The sequence below is a fragment of the Manis javanica genome, chromosome 4, assembly GCF_040802235.1.
Source record: "Manis javanica isolate MJ-LG chromosome 4, MJ_LKY, whole genome shotgun sequence".
NCBI classification, from domain to species: Eukaryota; Metazoa; Chordata; class Mammalia; order Pholidota; family Manidae; genus Manis; species Manis javanica.
Genome location: NC_133159.1, coordinates 101,935,713 through 101,960,469, shown reverse-complemented (window position 1 = coordinate 101,960,469; position 24,757 = coordinate 101,935,713). Strand labels below are relative to the sequence as shown.

The 24,757-nt window shown below is 35.9% G+C and overlaps 1 protein-coding gene across 7 annotated transcripts in view; it reads right to left on the bottom strand.

Moving 5' to 3' along the window:
- The window catches only part of MAN1A2 (mannosidase alpha class 1A member 2), a 209,681-nt gene that overhangs the window by 181,881 nt on the left and 3,043 nt on the right, over positions 1 to 24,757 (bottom strand). Inside the window, exon 2 of one of the 7 annotated variants that reach the window (XM_073234475.1) lies at positions 6,388 to 6,436. The exons of the other annotated variants lie outside the window; for them this stretch is intronic. Within the exon in view, the coding sequence (XP_073090576.1) occupies positions 6,388 to 6,436 (49 nt within the window). The remainder of the gene's footprint in view (positions 1 to 6,387; positions 6,437 to 24,757) is intronic. 7 annotated transcript variants of the gene reach the window in all.

The following is a 24,757-nucleotide window of genomic DNA, read 5'->3' as shown; positions in this document are numbered from 1 at the left end:
ATGTTAATATATGTGTGCAAATTAGTTAGTAGTTTAAAACCTATACATACTTAAGGTACTCTACAAGAAGATATGTCAAAGAAATGATCAATCCTCCCATGTTTCCTTCCATATGCTACATCTGTAGCTTTTCTTCTTTCTTCCTAATTACAACCCTTAAATAGAATTCGTGCCTCATATCGAATTTACCGAGTATCATAATTCCTCCAGGTGGTAAAGATACCTCGAGACAAGTGCTGGGCATAGAAGCCACAGGGCATAAATCTGCAAAGAAGTAAAAAGCTAACCTTTTCAAACAATATGGCTTCTCTTTCACTTACCAACTTTACATTTCCCTGTATGGCCCCGGAAGATGAATGGTTAGCCAGAGACGGGTAAGATTCCTCAAGGGAGGAACAACCTAAGACAGGCACAGTCGCAGGGGGCCATCAGGTGAGAATTTGGGGATCAACAGAGGTGAGGCTCAGAACCTCACCCCCCCTGCTTTGAGAGAAATCTTCTGCATCCATGGATGTTTTGCTGCCCTTGTCTAGCCTGTATTAATACTTAGTCCATAGGCACACACCTGATCATCTGATCATCTACATTTGCCCTCTTACAGCACTAAACTATGTTTTCTACCTTTATCTTACATCTACCTACCACTTCAGCATTTTATTAAAAATAAAAATAATAATAATAATAAAGGGAGAAATGTGGGATCAACATATAAATCAAGTACAAAAATCAAACGAATACTCGTATTTGACCTGATTGTTTATAGGTCATAATGCATGATCAAAACCGAAAGTTTCTGTGATGAATGCCCTTGTACTGTTCACCATGTAAGAATTTATTCACTATGTAAGAATTCGTTCACCATGAAAGAACTTGTTTGTTATACTTTAGAAGATTGTAGACTGACGAGAATTAGACTTGAGATGGATTAATGATTGTACATTGAGCACTGACTCCCCTATACTGAATTTTTTTGTTGTTAACAACCATTTGATCAATAAATATGAGAGATGCCCTCTCAAAAAAAAAAAAACTGACTAACACATAGATGGTTACCTGATTATCAGCAAAAGTACACAGGCAATTCAACGGAAAAAGTAAAATCTTTTACACAAATGGTGTTGAAACAACTAAATAACCACATAATACAACACTGTGTTCACAAAGGAAATTGTCTTCTCAAAGATTGTATTCTTAAATCAAAAAACAACAACAAATGCCATAAGTTACATTGAAAAAGAATGTTTCCAATCTGGGATCCACATAGTGTTAGGATTCCTGATGGTAACAATGTAGATCCTTGAGATATTTTCAACATTTCTTAAGTCTAATGAAAATATTTTATTTACTTATGGTATACTCTACAGACTAACTGGAAAATACCAGTTGTCTGTGCTTATATGGTTAGAGAAACTTGAAATCTATGTGATTTGGAACAAGTTAAATTCTATGTGCTAATCTCCTCAAAAGGAAAATTTAAATACTTACTAGATAGAGTCATTAAATGTCAAATGCCTCAACTTCTGAAAAGAATCTATCTTGCACTTAATAAGCTAGTTATACTCTGGGACAGCAGCACATTCCTATTTATCTTGAAGCCTCTACCAATTATCAGCTGTTACTGAACTGATTAATATCAGTTCTCTTTTCTACCTCTCAAGGCTAGAAATGTATTAAAATTGCTAACACTGCATTACATAACAATGCATTTATGATTGATAGCTGTGTACCTTTTATCTGTTAAAACTGAAAAGCTACTATTCCTTATTCTCTAAAAGATGGAGACCAGACTTTAGTATGGCAGACAATCTTTATTTATATCCAGCCTCTCCTACTAACCTTCATTTTCTGCTACCCAAGAAATACTCTATACTCAACCTTCAGACCATTTTTTAACTATATTTTACAATTTTTTTTGTACCTTTTGGACTATGCACATGTTAACTCCTCCTCCCCACTGGCCCTTCTGAGTTCATGCTCATTCATCAAAATCCCACTCACATGTTGCCATTACCCAGCATTTTCTATAATCCCCTACAACCTTCCCCTGCCCCCACCCCAGCTTTATTTAGATATAATTGACATAGAACAATGTGTAAATTTCAGGTGTACAAATGTTGATTTGATAGACTTATATATTCAAAATCATTATCACCACAGTAGCTAACACCTACATCATGTCACATAATTACCATTTCTTATTTGTAGTAAGAACATTTGAGATATTGCTTAGCAGCTTTCAGGAATATAATACAATACTGCTAACTATAACCACCATGTTGTACATTAAATCCCTATAACTTGATCATCTAGTAACTGAAAGTCTGTACTCTTTGACCAACACCTCCTCATTTCCCTCACCCCTAGCCCCTGACAATGGCCCTGACAACCACCATTCTAACTCTGTTATTATGAGTTAGGCTTTTTTTTATTCTGCTTACAAGTGCCAGCATACAGTATTCTCCTCTATCATTTCACTAAGCACAATGTCCTTATGGTACATCCATGCTGTCACAAATGTTATTACTATATACATATATCACATCTTCTTTATGTATCCATTGAAGGTAACACTTAGGTTGGACACAATAGCCATGTCTTAGCTATTGAGAATAATACCACAGTGAACATGAGAGTGCAGATTACCTCTTTGAGATCCTATTTCCATTTCTTTTCAATGTATACCCAGAAGCATAATTTCGTATATTTCGGGATATTTGTTTTAATTTTTTGATGAACCTCTATATTGTTGTGTAGTGGTTGCACCAATTTACATTCCCACCAACAGTGAACAAGGGTTTTCTTTTCTCCACATCCTCAACACATTACCTCTTTTCTTTTTGATAACAGATAAACATCTAGCAGATACGGGGTGAGACTTCATTGTGCTTTTGATTTGCATTTCCCTGATAATTAGTGACACTAAGCATCTTTTCATTTGCCTTTTGGCCCTTCATATTTATTCATTGTAAAAGTATATATTCAGTTCCCCTGTCCATTTAATTTTTTGGATCATTAATATACAATCACATGAGCAACATTGTGGTTACTAGATTCCCCCCATTATCAAGTCCCCACCACATAACCCATTACAGTCACTGTCCATCAGCGTAGTAAGATGCTCTAGAGTCACTACTTGTCTTCTCTGTGCTGTACTGCCTTCCCCGTGCCCCACCTCCCATGTTATGTGTGCTAATCATAATCCCCTGCCCATTTTTTAATTGCATTGCTTGTATTTTGCTATTAAATTGTATGGTCTTTATATAGTTCGAATAGTAACCTTTTATCAGATATATGATTTGCAAATATTTTCCCCATTCGATAGCTTGCCTTTTCATTTTGTTCAATGTTTCTTTTGCTCTAGAGACGCTTTTTAGTTAGATGTAGTCCTGTTTTTAATTTTTGCTTGTTTTTAATCTCATTTCCCAAAAATCACTAGTTGCCAAGAAATCTCAAGGACCTTTTTCAGTTTTCTTCCTATGAGTGTTACAGTTTCAAGTCTTATGTATTTATATAATCTTATATTTTACAGTATTTCTCTTTCTCTGCCTTATTTTACAATGTCTTGAATGGTAACAACCTCTATCTTATGTCTGTAATCCATTTAATTTTTGTGAGTGGTATAAGTCAGGGGTCCAACATCATGCTTCTACATGTGATAATCCAGTTCTCCCAGTAACATTTATTAAAAAGAGTATCCTTTCCCCATCAAATATTCTTGGTTCACCTGTGAAATTTAGTTGAACCTACACATGAAGGTTTATTTCTGGGCTCTCAATTCTGTTCCATTGGTGTAAGTTATCTATTTTTATGCCAGGACCATTCTGCTTGGATTACAACAGTTTTATAGTATAGTTTGAAGTCAAGAAGTACGGTCCCACCTTCTTCTCCCTCAGAATTTCTTTGGCTATTCAAGGTTTTTGTGGTTCCATATGAATTTCAGGATTGTTTTATCTATTTCTGTGGAAACTGCCACTATAATTTTGATAGGGATTGCATTAAATCTATAGATAGCTTTGGGTAGTATGAACATTGTGCCAACATTAATTCTCCTAATTAATGAACATAGGATATCTTTCCACTTATTTGCATCTTTTCCAATTTCTTCTGGTTTTCAGTGTACAGATCTTTCATCTCCTTAATTAAATTTATTCCTAAGTATCTTACTGTTTTTTGATGCTACTCAGAATGGGATTCCTCTTTTTCTTTTTCAGATACCTTGTTGGCTGGTGTGAAGATTACAAATGTTCTATGTATTTTGTATCTTGCAACTTTACTGAATTCATTAATTAGTTCTAACAATTTTTTGGTGGGACCTTTATGATTTTCTATACAGAAGATCATATAACCTGCAAAGACAATTTTACTTCTTCCTTTTAATTTGGATGCCTTTTCTTTATTTTGCCTAATTGCTCTAGACTTCTAGTATTATATTAAATAGGAGTGGTCAAAGTATCTTATTCTTTCTAATCTTAGAGGAGAAGCTTTCAACTTTTCACTTTTGAGTATGATGCTAGTTGTGAGCTTGTGGATTTTACGCATTTTATTATGTTAGGCAAGCTCCTCTTTACCCAATTTATTGAGTTTTTATCATGAAAGGATTCTGTATTTTCTTAAATGCTTTTTCTGCATTGGCTGAGAGAATGATTTTTATCTTTTATTCTATTAATATGGTGTTATCACATATATTGATTTGTATATTTTGAGCCACCCTTGCATCCCAGGGACAAATCCCACTTGACCATGGTGTATGATACTTTTACTGTGACAATGAATTTGGTTTGCTAATATTTTCTTCAGAATTTCTGCTTCTGCATTCATCTGGGATATTGGCTTGTACTTCTTAAGAGTCTTTACCTGGCTTTGGTGTCAGGGTAGTTAGTGCTGGCCTCATTAAACAAAGCTGGGAGCATTCTTAAACTCTTCAATTTTTTTGAAAAGTCTGAGAAAAATTGACATTAATTCTTCCTTAAATGTTTGGTACATTTCTACATGAAACCCTCTGGTCCTGGACTTTTCCTTGTTGGGAGATTTCATATTATTGATTCAATCGCTTAACTCATTGAACTGTTCAGATTTTCTTTCTTCATGATCCAGACTTGGAAGGTTATATACTGGAATGTATCCATTTCTTCTAGGTTTTCCAACTTGTTGACATATAACTGCTTATAGTACTCTCTTATGATCCTATTTCTCCAATATCAGTTGTAATGTTTCCTCTTTAACTTCTCTTTTTTTTGAGTCTTCCCTTATTTTCTTAGTCTAGCTAAAAGTTTACCTCTGTTATCTTGCAAAGAGCTAGCTTTTTATTTTGTTGATCTTTTCTACTATTTTCCTAGTCTCTATTTCATTTCTTCCTACTGTGATCTTTGTTATTTCCTGCCTTCTACTAACTTTAGGCTTAGTTTGTTGTTCTTTTCCTTAGTTTCTTAAGGTATAAAGTTAGGTTGTTTACTTAAAAGCTTTCTTTTTTTTTAATGCAGGTTTTTATAAACTTCCCTCTTAAAACAGTGTTAGCAGCATGTCATAGGTTTTGGTATGTTGTTTCCATTTTCATTTGTTTCAAAAAATTTTTTTAATTTCTCTTTGAATTTCTTCTTTGACCCACTGATTGTTCAAGAAGATATTAATTTCAATATATTTGTGAATTTTCCACTTTTCCTCCTGTTACTGATTTCTACTTTCATACTACTGTCATGGAAAAAGGTACTTGGTGTGATCTCAATATTCTTAAAATTTATTAAGACCTTTTTGTAACCTATATTATCTATACTGAAGAATGTTCAGTGTAGGCTTTAGTAAATGTACATTCTATTGTTGGATGTAACATTATACATGTCTGTTAGACGCATTTGGTCAGAAGTATGGTTCAAGTCCAGTGTTTTCTTGTTCATTTTGTCTGGATGATCTATCCACAGTTAAAACATGGGGCATTAAAGTTCCCTTCTACTACTGAACAGTTGCCTATTTCCCCTTTCAGATCTTTTAGTATATGATTAACATATTTAGGTGCATATATATTTATACTTGTTTTATCTTCTTAATGAACTGACCCCTTTATCATTATATAGTAATACTGTCTACTTTGTCTTCTTACTGTTTTTGGCTTAAAGTCTATTTTATCTGATATAATTACAGCTGAAAGAAATGTAAGGTGATTTAGCTGCTATGGAAAACACTTCAGCATTTCTTCAAAAAATTAAACATAGAATTAAGTACCTATGACCCAGATATTCCACTCCATGGTATATATCCAAGAGAACTGAAAACAAATACTCAAATACATGCACAAACATGCTCATAGTTTGCACTACTCACTAGAGCCAAAAGGTGGAGACAATCCAAATGTTCATTACCAGAGAAATGCATAAACAAATTGTGTACACATACCTCAAAGATATTGCAGGCTTGGTTCCAGACCATTGCAATAAAGCAAATACTGCAATAAAGCAAATCAAATGAATTTTTTGGTTTTCCAATATAGAAGTTATATTTACACTATACTGCAGTCTATTAAGAGTACAATAACACCATATCTGAAAAAACAGGTACATGCTTTAATTTAAAATTTCATTGCTAAGAAATGCTAACCATTATCTGAACTTTCTGTGAGGTGTAATGACTGATCATGGATCACCATCACAAATACAATAATGAAAGTTTGAAATATAAGAATTACTAAAATGTGACAGAGACACAAAAAGTGAACAAATGCTTTTGGAAAAATGGTAGCAACAGATTTACTGGATGCAAAGTTGCCATAAACCTTCAATTTTTAAAAAATGTGCTACCTGTGAAGCAAGATAAAGCAAAGCACAGTAAGATGAAGTATGCCTGTATATAATGGAATATTACTCAGTCATAAAAAAGAATGAAATACTGATACCTGCTATAATGTGTATGAGTCTCAAAACATGAGATAAACATAAAAGCAGCCAGACACAAAAGATCTTACAAAGCATGATTTCATTTATGTGAAATATCTACCACATATGTAATAATATTTACCAGAATAGGTAAATCCTTAAAGACAGAAGGCAGTCTGGTGACTTCCTAAGGGCTGGTGAGGAGGAAAGAGTCAGGAGTAACTGCATTTAGGTATGGAATTTCTTTTGGGGACACAAAAATGTTTTGTACTAAACAGAGGTGAACATTATAAATGTATTAAATGCCACTAAATTATTCACTTTAATATGGTTAATTTCATGTTATACAAAGTTTACCTCAATTAAAGATATACTTACAGAAGTTTTTAGAATCAATAAGGGCAACCAAAATTTTAAAGAACAAGGTAGAAGAACCCACCCTGCCTATTTAGTCAGTTTGTGCAGCTGTAACAAAGTATAACAGAATGAGTGGCTTACAAACAACATTTATTTGTCACAGTTTTAGAGGCAGGAAGTTTGTGATCAGAGTGCCAGTATGGTTAGGTTCTTCTGAAAAACCCCTTCCATGTTGCAGACTGCTGACTTCATGAGGGTTTTACCCATATTACCTCCCAAAGATCCCCCCACCTACATCTCAAAGATCCCACCACCTATCATCACATTGGTATAAATCTTGGTATGAATTGGTATGATTTCAACATATGAATCTTGGTTGGACACAAACATTCAATCCATAGCATCAGCAAATATCAAGACTTATGTAAAGCTATGCTTGTTATTACATGTATTATTATTAAAACAACCTGCTATGCTAATTTAACAGAAATACACAAAAAGAAATAAAGAGCCCAGAAACAAACCTATGAAAATATGGAAAATTGTAATACAGAAGAAATGGCATTACAAAATTATAGAAAATAACAGACTCTTCAATAAACAGCACAGGGACATTTGGACACCTATATAGACAAATACAAATTCAATCCCTGCCTCATCAAACACAAATATCAAAAACAAGTAAACTAAATACCTAAATATGGGGGTTGGGGAGGAGACTGTCAAACTACCAAAATTGAAAATACAAAAGACTAGAAATTCAGGGTTGAAAGACTTCCCTAAAAAAGCAAAACCATAAAGGAAAATACGGACAATTTCACTAATACAAAAGACTAGAAATTCAGGGTTGAAAGACTTCCCTAAAAAAGCAAAACCATAAAGGAAAATACGGACAATTTCACTTACATTAAAATTTAAACTTCTATAAAACTAAAGAGATCATAAGTATAAAAATAAGGCAACCATAGAGGGTGGAGCCAAGTTGGCGGCGTGAGTAGAGCAGCAGCAATCTCCTCCCAAAACCACATTTATCTATGAAAATATAACAAAGACAACTCTTCCTAAAATAGAGACCAGAGGACACAGGACAACAACCAGACCACATCCACACCTGTGTGAACCCAGCGCCTTGCAAAGGAGGTAAGATACAAGCTCTGGCCGGCGGGACCTGAGCGCCCCTCCCCCCAGCTCCCGGCGGGTGGAGAGGAGTCAGCAGTGAGGGAGAAGGAGCCCAGGACTGCTGAACACCCAGCCCCAGCCATCCAGACTACAGCGCAGACACAGTGCATGCGTGGGGTCCTGGATAGTAGGGAAACAGGGCGGCAGGACCGGTGAGTGGGTACCTGAGGCCGACGCTGGAGAACAAAGAAACAGGAGCAGCCTTTTTTTTTTTTCTTTATTTTTTGGTAAGTGCTTTTTGGGAGTCTTAAAGGGACAGGGACCCTAATACTAGGGAAACAGGGAAGCAAGACCGGTGAGCAGGTGCCTGAGACCAGCGCCTGAGGACAAAGAAAATACTGCATTTTTCTTTTCTTTTTTTTTTCTTTTGTTGTTGCTGTTGTTGTTTTGGTTTGGAGAGTGCTTTTTGGAAGTCTTAGAGGGGCAGGGCAGGACACTTAGTCCAGAGGCAGGGAATCTGGGGAGCTCTGGGCACTCTAACCCCCTGGGCAACAGGGATCACAGAGGCCCCTTACGGAGATAAATAGCCTCCCAGCCGCTCCCCCTCCAACGGGGCTCCACCATTTTGGAGCAGCAGCCCGAGCCAGGCCATGCCCACAGCTACAGCGGAGATAAACTCCATAGCACCCAGACAGGAAGCAGAAGCCGTGTCTGCGCACAGCTGCCAAGCATAAGCCACTAGAGGTCGCTATTCTAACAGGAGAGGAAGGCCACAAACCAACAAGAAGGAAAGCTCTTCCAGCTGTCACTCATACCAGCTCTGCAAACTATCTCTATCACCATGAAAAGGCAAAACTACAGGCAGCCAAAGATCACAGACACAACACCTGAGAAGGAGACAGACCTTACCAGTCTTCCTGAAAAAGAATTCAAAATAAAAATCATGAACATGCTGATGGAGATGCAGAGAAAAATGCAAGAGCAATGGGATGAGATGCAGAGAAAAATGAAAGAGCAATGGGATGAAGTCCAGACGGAGATCACAGATGTCAGGAAGGAGATCACAGAAGTGAAACAAACCCAGAAAGGATTTATAAGCAGAATGGATAAGATGCAAGAGGCCATCAAAGGAATAGAAACCAGAGAACAGGAACATATAGAAGCTGACATAGAGAGAGATAAAAGGATCTCCAGGAATGAAACAATACTAAGAGAACTATGTGACCAATCCAAAAGGAACAATCTCCGTATTACAGGGGTACCAGAAGAAGAAGAGAGAGGAAAAGGGATAGAAAGTCTCTTCGAAGAAAAAATTACTGAAAAAATTCGCCAAACTGGGGGAGGAAATAATCAAACAGACCACGGAAATACACAGAACCCCCAACAGAAAGGATCCAAGGAGGACAACACCAAGACACATAATAATTAAAATGGCAAGGATCAAAGACAAGGAAAGAGTTTTAAAGGCAGCTAGAGAGAAAAAGGTCACCTATAAAGGAAAACCCATAAAGCTAACATCAGACTTCTCAAAAGAAACCCTACAGGCCAGAAGAGAATGGCATTATATATTTAATGCAATGAAACAGAAGGGCCTTGAACCAAGAATACTGTATCCAGCACGACTATCATTTAAATATGATGGCAGGATTAAACAATTCCCAGACAAGCAAAAGTTGAGAGAATTTGCTTCCCACAAACCACCTCTACAGGGCATCTTACAGGGACTGCTTTAGATGGGAGCACTCCTAAAAAGAGCACAGAACAAAACACCCAACATATGAAGAATGGAGGAGGAGGAATAAGAAGGGAGAGAAGAAAAGAATCTCCAGACAGTGTATATAACAGCTCGATAAGTGAGCTAAGTTAGGCAGTAAGATACTAAAGAGGCTAACCTTGAACCTTGGGTAACCACAAATCTAAAGCCTGCAAAGGCAATAAGTACATATCTCTCAATAGTCACCCTAAATGTGAATGGACTTAATGCACCAATCAAAAGACACAGAGTAATAGAATGGATAAAAAAGCAAGACCCATCTATCTTTATGCTGCTTACAAGAAACTCATATCAAATCCAAAGACATGCACAGACAAAAAGTCAAGGGACGGAAAAACATATTTCAGGCAAACAACAGTGAGAAGAAAGCAGGGGTTGCAGTACTAATTATCAGACAAAATAGACTTCAAAACAAAGAAAGTAACAAGAGATAAAGAAGGACACTACATAATGATAAAGGGCTCAGTCCAACAAGAGGACATAACCATTCTAAATACATATGCACCCAGCACAGGAGCACCAGCATATGTAAAAGAAACACTAACAGAACTAAAGAGGGAAACAGACCAGAATGCATTCATTTTAGGAGACTTCAACACACCACACCCCAAAGGATAGATCCACCAGGCAGAAAATAAGTAAGGACACACAGGCACTGAACAACACAGTAGAACAGATGGACTAATAGACATCTATAGAACTCTACATCCAAAAGCAACAGGATATACATTCTTCTCGAGTGCACATGGAACATTCTCCAGAATAGACCACATACTAGCCCACAAAAAGAGCCTCAGTAAATTCCAAAATATTGAAATTCTACCAACCAATTTTTCAGACCAAAAGGTATAAAACTACAAATAAATTCTACAAAGTAAACAAAAAGGCTCACAAACACATGGAGGCTTAACATGCTTCTAAATAATCAATGGATCAATGAACAAATCAAAATAGAGATCAAGGAATATATAAAAACAAATGACAAGAACAACACAAAGCCCCAACTTCTGTGGGATGCAGCGAAAGCAGTCTTAAGAGGAAAGTACACAGCGATCCAGGCACACTTGAAGAAGGAAGAACAATCCCAAATGAATAGTCTAACATCACAATTATCAAAACTGGAAAAAGAAGAACAAATGAGGCCTCAAGTCAGCAGAAGGAAGGACATAATAAAGATCAGAGAAGAAATAAACAAAATTGAGAAGAATAAAACAATAGCAAAAATCAACGAAACCAAAAGCTGATTCTTTGAGAAAATAAACAAAATAGATAAGCCTCTAGCCAAACTTATTAAGAGAAAAAGAGAATCAATACAAATCAACAGAATCACAAATGAGAATGGAAAAATCACGACAGACTCCACAGAAATACAAAGAATTATTAAAGACTACTATGAAAACCTATATGCCAACAAGTTGGAAAACCTAGAAGAAATGGACAACATCCTAGAAAAATACAACCTCCCAAGACTGACCAAGGAAGAAACACAAAAGTTAAACAAACCAATTACGAGCAAACAAATTGAAACGGTAATCAAAAAACTACCCAAGAACAAAACCCTGGGGCCGGACGGATTTACCTCGGAATTTTATCAGACACACAGAGAAGACATAATACCCATTCTCCTCAAAGTGTTCCAAAAAATAGAAGAGGGGGGAATACTCCCAAACTCATTCTATGAAGCCAACATCACCCTAATACCAAAACCAGGCAAAGACCCCACCAAAAAAGAAGATTACAGACCAATATCCCTGATGAGTGTAGATGCAAAAATACTCAATAAAATATTAGCAAACCAAATTCAAAAGTATATCAAAAGGATAATACACCATGAACAAGTGGGATTCATCCCAGGGATGCAAGGATGGTACAACATTCGAAAATCCATCAACATCATCCACCACATCAACAAAAAGACAGACAAAAACCACATGATCATCTCCATAGATGCTGAAAAAGCATTTGACAAAATTCAGCATCCATTCATGATAAAAACTCTCAGCAAAATGGGTAGAGAAGGCAAGTACCTCAACATAATAAAGGCCATATATGATAAACCCACAGCAAACATTATACTGAACAGCGAGAAGCTGAAAGCTTTTCCTCTGAGATCGGGAACACGACAGGGATGCCCACCCTCCCCACTGTTATTTAACATAGTACTAGAGGTCCTAGCCATGGCAATCAGACAAAACAAAGAAATACAAGGAATCCAGATTGGTAAAGAAGAAGTTAAACTGTCACTATTTGCAGATGACATGATATTGTACATAAAAAACCCTAAAGACTCCACTCCAAAACTATTACAACTGATATCGGAATACAGCAAAGCTGTAGGATACAAAATTAACACACAGAAATCTGTAGCTTTCCTATACACTAACAATGAACAAATAGAAAGAGAAATCAGGAAAACAATTCCATTCACAATTGCATCAAAAAGAATAAAATACCTAGGAATAAACCTAACCAAAGAAGTGAAAGACCTATACCCTGAAAACTACAAGTCACTCTTAAGAGAAATTAAAGGGGACACTAACAAATGGAAACTCATCCCATGCTCATGGCTAGGAAGAATTAATATCATCAAAATGGCCATCCTGCCCAAAGCAATATACAGATTTGATGCAATCCCTATCAAATTACCAGCAACATTCTTCAACACACTGGAACAAATAGTTCAAAAATTCATATGGAAACACCAAAGACCCCGAATAGCCAAAGCAATCCTGAGAAAGAAGAATAAAGTAGGGGGGATCTCACTCCCCAACTTCAAGCTCTACTACAAAGCCATAGTAATCAAGACAATTTGATACTGGCACAAGAACAGAGCCACAGACCAGTGGAACAGATTAGAGACTCCAGACATTAACCCAAACATATATGGTCAATTAATATTTGATAAAGGAGCCATGGACATACAATAGTGAGATGACAGTCTCTTCAACAGATGGTGCTGGCAAAACTGGACAGCTACATGTAGGAGAATGAAACTGGACCATTGTCTAAACCCATACACAAAAGTAAATTCAAAATGGATCAAAGACCTGAATGTAAGTCATGAAACCATAAAACTCTTGGAAAAAAACATAGGCAAAAACCTCTTAGACATAAACATGAGTGACCTCTTCTTGAACATATCTCCCTGGGCAAGGAAAACAACAGCTAAATGAACAAGTGGGACTATATTAAGCTGAAAAGCTTCTGTACAGCAAAAGACACCATCAATAAAACAAAAAGGTACCCTACAATATGGGAGAATGTATTTGAAAATGACAGATCCGATAAAGACTTGACATCCAAAATATATAAAGAGCTCACCCACCTCAACAAACAAAAAACAAATAATCCAATTAAAAAATGGGCAGAGGAACTGAACAGTTAGTTCTCCAAAAAAGAAATACAGATGGCCAACAGACAGATGAAAAGATGCTCCACATTGCTAATGATCAGAGAAATGCAAATTAAAACTACAATGAGGTATCACCTCACACCAGTAAGGATGGCTACCATCCAAAAGACAAACAACAACAAATGTTGGCAAGGCTGTGGAGAAAGGGGAACTCTCCTACACTGCTGGTGGGAATGTAAATTAGTTCAACCATTGTGGAAAGCAGTATGGAGGTTCCTCAAAATGCTCAAAATAAACTTAACATTTGACCCAGGAATTCCACTTCTAGGAATTTACCCTAAGAACGCAGCACTCAAGTTTGAAAAAGACAGATGCACCCCTATGTTTATCGCAGCACTATTTACAATAGCCAAGAATTGGAAGCAACCTAAGTGTCCATCAGTAGATGATTGGATAAAGAAGATGTGGTACATATACACAATGGAATATTATTCAGCCATAAGATGAAAACAAATCCTAACATTTGCAACAACATGGATGGAGCTAGAGGGTATTATGCGCAGTGAAATAAGCCAAGTGGAGAAAGAGAAATACCAAATGATTTCACTCATATGTGGAGTATAAGGACAAAGGAAAAACTGAAGGAACAAAACAGCAGCAGAATCACATAACGCAACAATGGCCTAACAGGTACCAAAGGGAAAGGGACTGGGGAGGATGGGTGGGTAGAGAGGGATAAGCAGGGGGAAGAAGAAAGGGGATACATGATTAGCATGCATAATGGGGGTTGGGAGAAAGGGGAGGGCTGTACAACACAGAGAAGACAAGTAGTGATTCTACAACATTTTGCTATGCTGATGGACGGTGACTGTAAAGGGGTTTGTGGGGGGGACCTGGTATAGGGGAAAGCCTAGTAAACATAATATTCTTCATGTAATTATAGATTAATAATAACAAAAAAAAAGAAAGAAAAGGGGGATTACTCCCTGATAGGATGAAACTAACTGTAAATCAACGATTAATACATGCTTTAAATATCCTTAATTTTGATCATTTAAAGGGTGTCAGATGATCAGCTATGGAAGTACATTTTTCTGATAATATTCCTTTCTCCTAAAAAAAAAAGCAGTTCCTGTGTGGTGACCTCCAATAAGTTCTTCACAATGGTATAAAGGGCATATCAAAGTGTGGGCAAAGGGTTTGTTTGTGTTTATACAGAGGATCAAAGCCTAATTTGGCTACCCAGAAAAAGAATTAAGATACGATATGGAGAAGAACTTCCAACATCAACATTCTCTGGAAGAGTCATTCCAGAAGATGATCATCAAAAAACTTCAACAAAGATCCTGGCGCTGTTGCAGTTGCAGCTGCATTCATCCCACTGGTTCCTGGACTTGCCATTAGAATGAAGAAGGAGATATCTCTAAGCTGGCCTGTGCAGACAGTAAAACAACAAATTTGACTGGATCTATATTGTCAGAACTCAACCAAGAATTAGGAGAAGTGCAAGTTTCAGTGCTCCAAAATCTTGCTACTATAGACTATCTACTGTTAAAAGAACATATGGGATGTGAACAGTTCCCAGGAATGTGTTGTTTTAATTTGTCTGATTGTTCTCAAACTATTCAAATTCAGTTAGACAATATCCATCATATCATTGATAAGTTTTCACAAATGCCTAGGGTGCCTAACTGGTTTTTTTGGTTTCACTGGATATGGCTGGTATTTGTAGGTCTGCTTTGGTTATGTAGCTGTATTCCTATTATGTTAATGTGTGCATGCAATTTAATTAGTAGTTTAAAACCTATACATGCTTATGTTACACTACAAGAAGATATGTCAAAGAAATAATCAATCTTCCCATGTTTTCTTCCGTCTGCTACTTCTATAGCTTTTCTTCTTCCTTCCTAATTACAACCCTTAAGTAGAATTCGTGCCTCATATCGAAATTACCGAGTATCATAATTCTTCCAAGTGGTAAAGATACCTCAAGACAAATGCAGGGCATAGAAGCCACAGGGCATAAATCTGCAAAGAAGTAAAAAGCTAACTTTTTCAAACAATATTGCTTCTCTCTTACTTACCAACTTTACATTTCCCTGTATAGCCCCGGAAGATGACTGGTTAGCCAGAGACGGGTAAGATTCCTCAAGGGAGGAACAACCTAAGACAGGCACAGTCTCAGGGGGCCATCAGATGAGAAACTGGGGATCAACAGAGGTGAGGCTTAGAACCTCACCCCCTCCCCTGTTTTGAGAGAAATCTTCTGCATCCGTGGATGTTTTGTTGCCCTTGTCTAGCTTGGATTAATACTTAGTCTAGAGGCACACACCTGATCATCTACATTTCCCCTCTTACAGCACTAAACTATGTTTTCTACCTTTATCTTGCATCTACCTACCACTTCAGCATTTTATTAAAATAGTAATAATAATAATAATAATAATAGTAATAATAAGGGAGAAATGTGGGATTCACATATAAATCAAGTATAAAAATCAAACAAATATTCACATTTGACCTGATTGTTTATAGTTCATAATGCGTGATCAAAACCAAAAGTTTCTGTGATGACTGCCCTTGCACTGTTCACCATGTAAGAACTTGTTCGTTATGCTTCAGAAGATTGGAGACTGTTGAGAATTAGGCTTGGGGTTGATTAATGTTTGTGCATTGAGTCCCCTATACAGAATTTTATTGTTGTTAACAACCATTTGATCAATAAATATGAGAGATGCCCTCTCAAAAAAAAAAATTATAAACAGCTATTCTAAAAAAAAAGATGCCAATGATTTAAATGCGTGTACCAGAGCCTCACCTAGATGAAAGGCTGTCTCTAAGAACCCTAGAATCTGACTCCAAAGATAAAAATACATGCTTTAAGAATGATGCTTGAGACTTGAATCTAGATTTAAATTTTTCACTAGGGTCTGAGTGAAAATTAATTTTCTAAAATATGCTCCAATAATTCCCAATGCTTAGTATAATGCTTGACACATAATACTCAAAAACACTGCTGAATATATGAATGTGACCAATAGGAAATCAGTCTTTAACCAAGGAAAATTTAGCACCATTTGTAATGAGAACCTTCACAGGACCTGAGGCCTGAATTACTCAATAACTATTAGTTTTCATAGACTCTATCCTAAAGTCTTAGGTAACACATTAAGAGACGTAATTGTTAACTGTGCTCAACTTGGACACAGAGAATGTTCAATAAATTATACTTGTAAACTTAGGAGAAACAAAAATGTATAAAACAGCATTTCATTTACATTTTTTAAGTTAGTATAGATTTCATTATATAAAAACCATATAAAATTATATAAATGATTACAATCATTTATAAAATGATATTTTTAAACTTTTTATATATAAAAATGACACTGCTAATCACTATTTAGAATACATTTTACTTTCACAATATTTGTGATATCTTGAACTAAATGGCTGCACATACTTCATTTCAGTTCCCTATCATATAAAATTACTAGTATTTTATATATGAGCTGGAATGAATCTTTAAAGATTCAGTTACTTCTATCATTTCATTAAAATGGCACAAAGAAGTTAAATAGCTTATCTAAATACACTTGCCCAACAAGTACAGGACAAGGCTGAATCTAGAACCCCTATCTCCGATTACTGAACCCAATGTTCTTTTAAATGTACAATGATGCCTTCCTTCTGGACTACAGAAAATCCCAAGATCATTGGAATGAATGTGCTTTTAAGATTTTTCTTCATAATAAATCCTAAAACACAATCTGTAGTTAATCTCCAGTGCATTCTTCATTACAGCCATGTTCTAAAAGGAAAAAGTTATCAGCAAAAATTGAATGGCACATCGAAATAAAACTTTCCTGATGGAATCTGCAGTTATGGAAAAGGAAAGTAGCAAAATTATTTTCCTAGCCAATGAAAATGTAAACTCAGCACAAATCATAACTTAAATATTTTTATACTTTTCAAACAATAGTAAATATAACATTTCTCCACTTAATCACAATTTAATTAATGTTTACTATGTACTACTGATTTCAAATACAGTAGTCACCCCTCATCTGCAAGGGTTACATTCCAAGACCCCCTAGTATATACCTGAAACCACAGATAATACCAAGCCCTATATGTACTATTTTTTCCTATAAGTACATACCTATGATGAAGTTTAATTTATACATTAAGCATAGCAAGAGATTAGTAACAACTGATAATAAAATTGAATGATACATAATATTCTGCAATAAAAGTTATATGAATGTGGTCTCTTTCTTTCACAATACCTTAATGGATGGTACTCACCCTTCTTGTGATGATGTGAGAATATAAAATGCCTACATGATGAGATTAAGTGAGATGAATGATGTAAGCACTGTTATAGTGCTAGTTACTACCAGTTAGCATCATCTGCTTCTGGACCTCAGTTGACTGTGTGTAACTGAAACCACGAAAAGTGAAACTGCAGATAAGGAGGGACTACTGTAGATGTTTAGCTTCTATGGTGCCAACTTTCAGCATGATTTAAATTTTATAGTCTCTATACTTGTAAAAACAAAATTAGTAACACCTAACTTACACACATGATGCAAAGACCAAAAGTTAAATATGTGAAAACACTCATCCCATACTCTCTATAGAAACAATAGTTTCTTCATTTTTTCCTAAAGAAGGACAAATTCAATGTGAGGACATGCAAAATACTTTAGATACATTTATAGGAGTAAGTATGTTCTAGATAGGGACCATACAAATCATTCCTTCATTTTTTAAAATTATTTTTTAAAAGGGGTTTTATTCAAGACTATCTTTCTTACTTTAAGAAATCATTCCTCCTACTGTTTTGCATCTTACAGCTCAATTCTTCCTTGTGTTTTGTTTATGCCTTCTCTTGTGAAATCTGTAACCTTGTCGTGAACATCATTTATTCAACAGGTATATACTTTTATTAAAGACCGAATATACTTCAAACATTGAAGATACAAAGATAGATAAAACAATCTGTCCTCAAGGAGCCCATGTTCTAGTGGGAGAGAGATAAGTAAGTAAATGACTGTAAATATGCAATTACAGACGATAAATCAGAAAGATAAAAGTACATGGGGAAAAGACTACCTAAGGGCATGGGAGGTAAGGGAATAAATCTTTATGTGGATTTGGGCCATCCTAGATATTAATGGGTAAATTAATGTTAACAAGAAACCTATTAAGAAATAAGATTAAATATAAATCACTCAAAGTAATTTCAAGCACAGATTTATAACAATGCTTAAAAAATAAAATGTAATCTTAAACTACATGTTATAGAGGCCACATAATCTACGTAAGTCTATGTTAATAGTTTGAAAGGACTATTCTGAGATCATACATTTGATTCTTTAATATGAAACATTTAAATTCATCCAATAAATACTGTTCACCTATTAACATTCAACTTCTAGGACATTATACTATATGTCATTCCATGGAATTTCCAGTGCTCACTGACCAAAATGAAAATCAGATGTATACCTTGGTATCCTGCATTTTAACTATACCATACTAAAACTTTTTCATTTCTGAGAAAAATGAAAAACATACTGACATACCCAGTGATTTCTTTAATGTGTAATTAATAAAAGCAAAATCACTGTCACTTTGCTTAGAATCAAAACTAGACTTGAAGAAGAGTATACAAAACATCATCTGGTGAGAAGCCCCAAAATACAGCCTTTTCCAATCACAATTAATACTTATAAAAGCTGTAGAAAATGCTAAAATCTGAGACTATCAAAGAAATGAGAGCCATCATGTCAGAATCTGGAAGAACTCTCTAATAACCAAACTTAGACTGCACAGAACTAAGCCTTAAGTCATAAAACAAAAAACTGCCAAAATTACTGCCCTACCCCAATTTTAATTTATCTCAGAGATCAAGGGTCTGTCATGATAAGAAAATGCGACAGAGAGCTCCATGCAGTCAGAGCACCATTCAACTTGCCTTTCCCCCACAGCTTTTCCCAATTCTTACCTTTTTATCTAACTAGCTAGCTTCTGTCAGAAAGCAACTTCTGAGGCTGGGGGAGTAAGTACATGGCAAGTAGGATGAAAACCTGAATTCCAGGTGACAAGGAATAAGACAAAAAGAATCTCAACCACTGTCCAGGCTGCCAATTATACTCTGCATTTGGGGATTACATAAAAATCTACTCCAGCACCAAAACAATTGAGAGGACTAGCTACTCTCATAAAACAGAGGAAAACAGATCTGTACAGGTCAGCTAGTTCTCCAACTACAGAGCAGAAAAGGGTATTCACTAATACCCAAGAAAGGCAACTACATCACAGACTTTGATAAATACCAAGTACAAAAAGACTTTATCTTATTCATATCATAATAAAGGCAAGCAGGAAAAACAACCATGAGCCAGTAAAAATCCAGCAAACTTAGAGGACAAAATGATGTGACTTCTCCACAACAGGAACAGAAAGACCTAAGTAAAGAACAGGATGGGGGGAGAAGGCATGCAACAGGGATGAGAAAAGGAAAGATACTAAGAAAATTAAAATCATGATAGTGAGATTTCAAATCTCTACTCTTAAAATAAGAAACAAAATCAAATCAAGCAAAAAATATAAATTGTGACATGAAAAACTTGAGAAACTCTAAAGCACACTGCAATCTCAACTAGCCCCATTTCAATTTCAATAGCCACGTGTTACTAGTGACTACCACACTGGCCAGCACAGGTTTACAGTGGTTATGCTAGTTCAATGTCACACAGCCAGTTAATAAAACCAAGATGAAACTTTAGGCCCTTCTAACTCAAAGCCTATATTCTTTCTGTTTGAGGAAACTATCAGAAGTTAACGTACACCTGACCCTCAAGTTTTTAATTCAGGCTAACACATCCTAACTGAGGGATGAAATGTATTAGCAATTCAAACAAATACGTAAAAAACAAACAAAAGAAGCCACAAAGCCCATTTATGTAATGCCATCATATAAAACAAGTGTCAGTTTAAAAATGAAATTACTAAAACTTTAATTAGCTAGATCTATAATGTACACAAACTATGAACATGCTACTTCATGTCTATCAATGAATATTTATAACAACACTCATGTGTATTGTAATACCTGTTTTGGTTACTTTAAAATCACAGATGCAAAAAATGACTATCATCAGCATCAAACTACACATTTTACATTATCATCTGGAAGGTATATTTTGTCTGAAAACCCTGAATTTATTTATAAACCACTTAATAGAAGGGAACATATACTTTTTGCATGAAAACACCTTAAATTCATGTAATATCAGTTATACAAATTAAAGTATTAAACAAAATGTATATTTCTTAGTAATCCTTAGCCATGTCAGCCAGCAAATGGGAGTTATACTGGACACCCTCCTCCTTCTATCTTAGTTGCCATATTCAATCAGTTAGCAACTTCTGTAAAACTTAACAGTTTAACATCTCTTGAATCAAACAGTTTTCTACACTAATTTCTCTCCCCCACCATCACCACTATGGTCCAAGCCAATATCCTCTGTGACCTAGACCCTCCTATTTCACTACATTTCCTACTGCTCCTCTCCAATCCAGCCTTTATACTGCAAAGCGATTTTTTTTAAATGATGTCATTCCCCTGCTTTAATGAAAACCCTTTTAATGACTTCCCATAGCACTTAGGATAAAGACCAAAATACTTAACTACAAACTCTCCAGGACCTTCTTAAGGATTCGGAACTCAACGACCAGGTTAAATACTGATTGTGTAGATGTACTTATCTGGCAACTTAACTGAGCAGCATAAATTGAAGAGCCCATGCTCCTTAGAGAGCATAGCTGTTGACCAGATCCAGCTGAGTGTCGTCATCTGAAAATAGACTTTGGGTGTTGCCATGGCCTCTAATTTTTCAAGAGAAATGAGAAAGCCAGACTTTCATGTGAAATGCTGGCAACCAATTCAAACTTTTCAAACAACAATTAAGGAGGCCCAATCTGACTTCTAATCTAGTCTCTTCCCCTAACCCCACACCAATAAATCATTACGCCAGCTAAACTGATCATTTCTCATGTCCTCAATGATGCCAAGCTTTTTTACCTTAGGCTCTCACACATTTGTGTCTTCTGCTTTGACCTTTTTCCCACATCTCTGGCTTACTTAGCTATCTCCAACTTAATTCTAAGTATCTTAGCCATTGCTTCTTCAAGAAAGCCTTCCCTGTTCCCACTATACCCCCACCACACACTCCACAAGACCATTATATGGTCTCATAGCACTAAACACAACCTCATAACACTCACCACACCTCTGTAATGCCCATAATCCTTGCCTACATGGGAAAAAGCAGGGCCTGACACACAGTAGAAACATAATATACATTTGTTGCTAACTAATTTGGTTATTAATATTCCTTTAGACTTTTTTAAAAATAGTAATTAATCTATACTCAACTTTTCAGAAACATGTATAGCATTTAAAGGTAAGTAGACTCAGAATTCAAAAATTCAACTGAAACTAATTACTGATAATAATAGAAGTTAACATTTATCAAGCACTTACTAAATACTAGGAACTAAGTTGAACACTTTGCATGTGCTATCGTTCAATACGACAATCTGTAATGTAGATGTCACTATCATGTAGAGGAACCAACTTAGGCATAGAATTCAATATTTACTCAAGCAAGTAAAAGCTATACTAAACTAATTCATTAATAAAGAAAAGCTGATTCAACAAGTACCCTTGATTACTGTGAATAAGAAATAATGGCTATGCAAAGCAACCTGAGAAGGAAGAATAAAGCTTGGGGGATTATGCTCCTTGACTTCAAGCTCCACTACAAAGCCACAGTAATCAAGACAATTTGGTACTGGCACAAGAACAGACTCATAGATCAATGGAACAGACTAGAGAGCCCAGATATAAACCCAAGCATATATAGCCAATTAATATACAATAAAGGAGCCATAGATAGTCAATGGAAAAATGACAGCTTCTTCAAAAACTGGTGCTGGCAAAACTGGACAGCTACATGTAAGAGAATGAAACTGGACTACTGTCTAAATCCACACACAAAAGTAAACTCAAAATGGATCAAAGACCGGAATGTAAGCCATGAAACTATAAACACTTAGAAGAAAACATAGGCAAAACTCTCTTGAATATAAACACGAGCAACTTCTTCCTGAACACATCTCTCAGGCAAGGAAAACAAAAGCAAAAATGAACACATGGAACTACATCAAACTAAAAAGCTTCTGTACAGCAAAGGACACCATCAACAGAACAAAAAGGCATCCTACAGTATGGGAGAATATGTTTGTAAATGACATATCCGGCAAAGGGTTAACATCCAAATATATAAAGAACTCACATGCCTCAACATCCAAAAAGCAAATAACCCGATTAAAAAATGGACAGAGGATATGAACAGATACTTCCCCAAAGAAGAAATTCAGATGGCCAACAGGCACATGAAAAGATGCTCCACATCGCTAATCATCAGGGAAATGCAAATTAAAATCACAATGAGACCCCACCTCATGCCAGTTAGGATGGCCAAGATCCAAAAGACAAGGAACAACAAATGCTGGCAAGGAGAAAGGGGATCCCTCCTACACTGTTGGTGGGAATGTAAATTAGTTCAACTATTGTGGAAAGCAATATGGAGGTTCCTCAAAAAACTCAAAATAGAAATACCATTTGACCCAGGAATTTCACTCCTAGGAATTTACCCAAAGAAAACAAGAACACAGATTCAAAAAGACATATTGCACCCCTATGTTTATTGCAGCACTATTTACAATAGCCAAGATATGGAAGCAACCTAAGTGTCCATCAGTAGATGAATGGATAAAGAAGATGTGCTACATATACACAATGGAATATTATTCAGCCATAAGAAGAAAACAAATCCTACCATATGCTACAACATGGATGGAGCTAGACGGTATTATGCTCAGTGAAAAAAGCCAGGAGGAGAAAGACAAGTACCAAATGATTTCCCTCATTTGTGGAGTATAACAATAAAGCAAAACTGAAGGAACAAAACAGCAGCAGACTCACAGACTCCAAGAAGGGACTAGTAGTTACAAAAGGGGAGGGGTGGGAGAAGGTGGGTGGGGAGGGATGGAGAAGAGGATTGAGGGGCATTATGACTGGCACACATGGTGTATGGGGGGTCACGAGGAAGACAGTGTAGCACAGAGAAGAGAAGTAGTGACTCTGTGGCATCTTACTATACTGATGGACAGTGACTGCAATGGGGGGTGGGGGGACTTGATAATATGGGTGAAAATAGTAACCACAGGTTTTCATGTGAAACCTTTCATAAGTATATATTAATGATACCTTAATTTTAAAAAAAAAGAAATAATGGCTATGATTTATTTTCCATTACTTATCCATTAAAGTTCTTCATCCTTCTGTCCTGCCTTCACCACACACACAAAATTAAGATAAATTATCAATTTCTATTTTCCAAATAAAGATTTTTTTGTACCGTACCCAAAATAGGTATGATCTCTGTACCAACTTTTAAAATGCTATCTTTCTGCATTATTTTTAAATAAGTTGTTTATACATTAGTTGTATGTTTTATGTCTCACATTTTACACTCATTATTTGCATTATCTCTAATTTGAAACATACCTCATTGCTCAAATTAGGATTCTTATCACTACAGACTGTGTTTTCAGATATGGTAAGAGCCAACCAATACTAAAGGTATGCTTTAAGCAAATACAAAATAAACTGATAAAACCACCAAAGTAATACAGGGATCCCTTACTACCTGAACTCTATTTGAATTACTGCTATCCAAAACTGAGGAACTAAATAGATTTTAATAAATTCTCACATATATCACTTGATATCCTGACTCTTAATTTCCAAAAGTCAGGATTTGGCTCACTCACCTTCCCTTGCTATCAGAACTCAGTAACAAATCTCTCACTCCAAACTCAGCTACCCAATAGTTTCGGAGAACAAGACACAAGGCTACATATTCATGGGCTCTATAAATTTAGGAACTATTGTTTAAGAAATTTAAGTAGGCTTTTTAAAATGTAAATCAAATGCACAATCTGTATTTTCATCCAAATTTTAAATTTTACCTCCACTTACCTGAGACTTTTTCTATGTGAATGTTTTTAAGCTAGAATGTTGTCATACATATTTTTAACATTTAGGCCACATTTAAATGTAAAGGAAACTGTCCAGTACATGATAAATCACTGTAACAACCAAGTTAAATAAAGTTAATGAGTAAGTGGCTGTCAAACAGCTCTAACGTC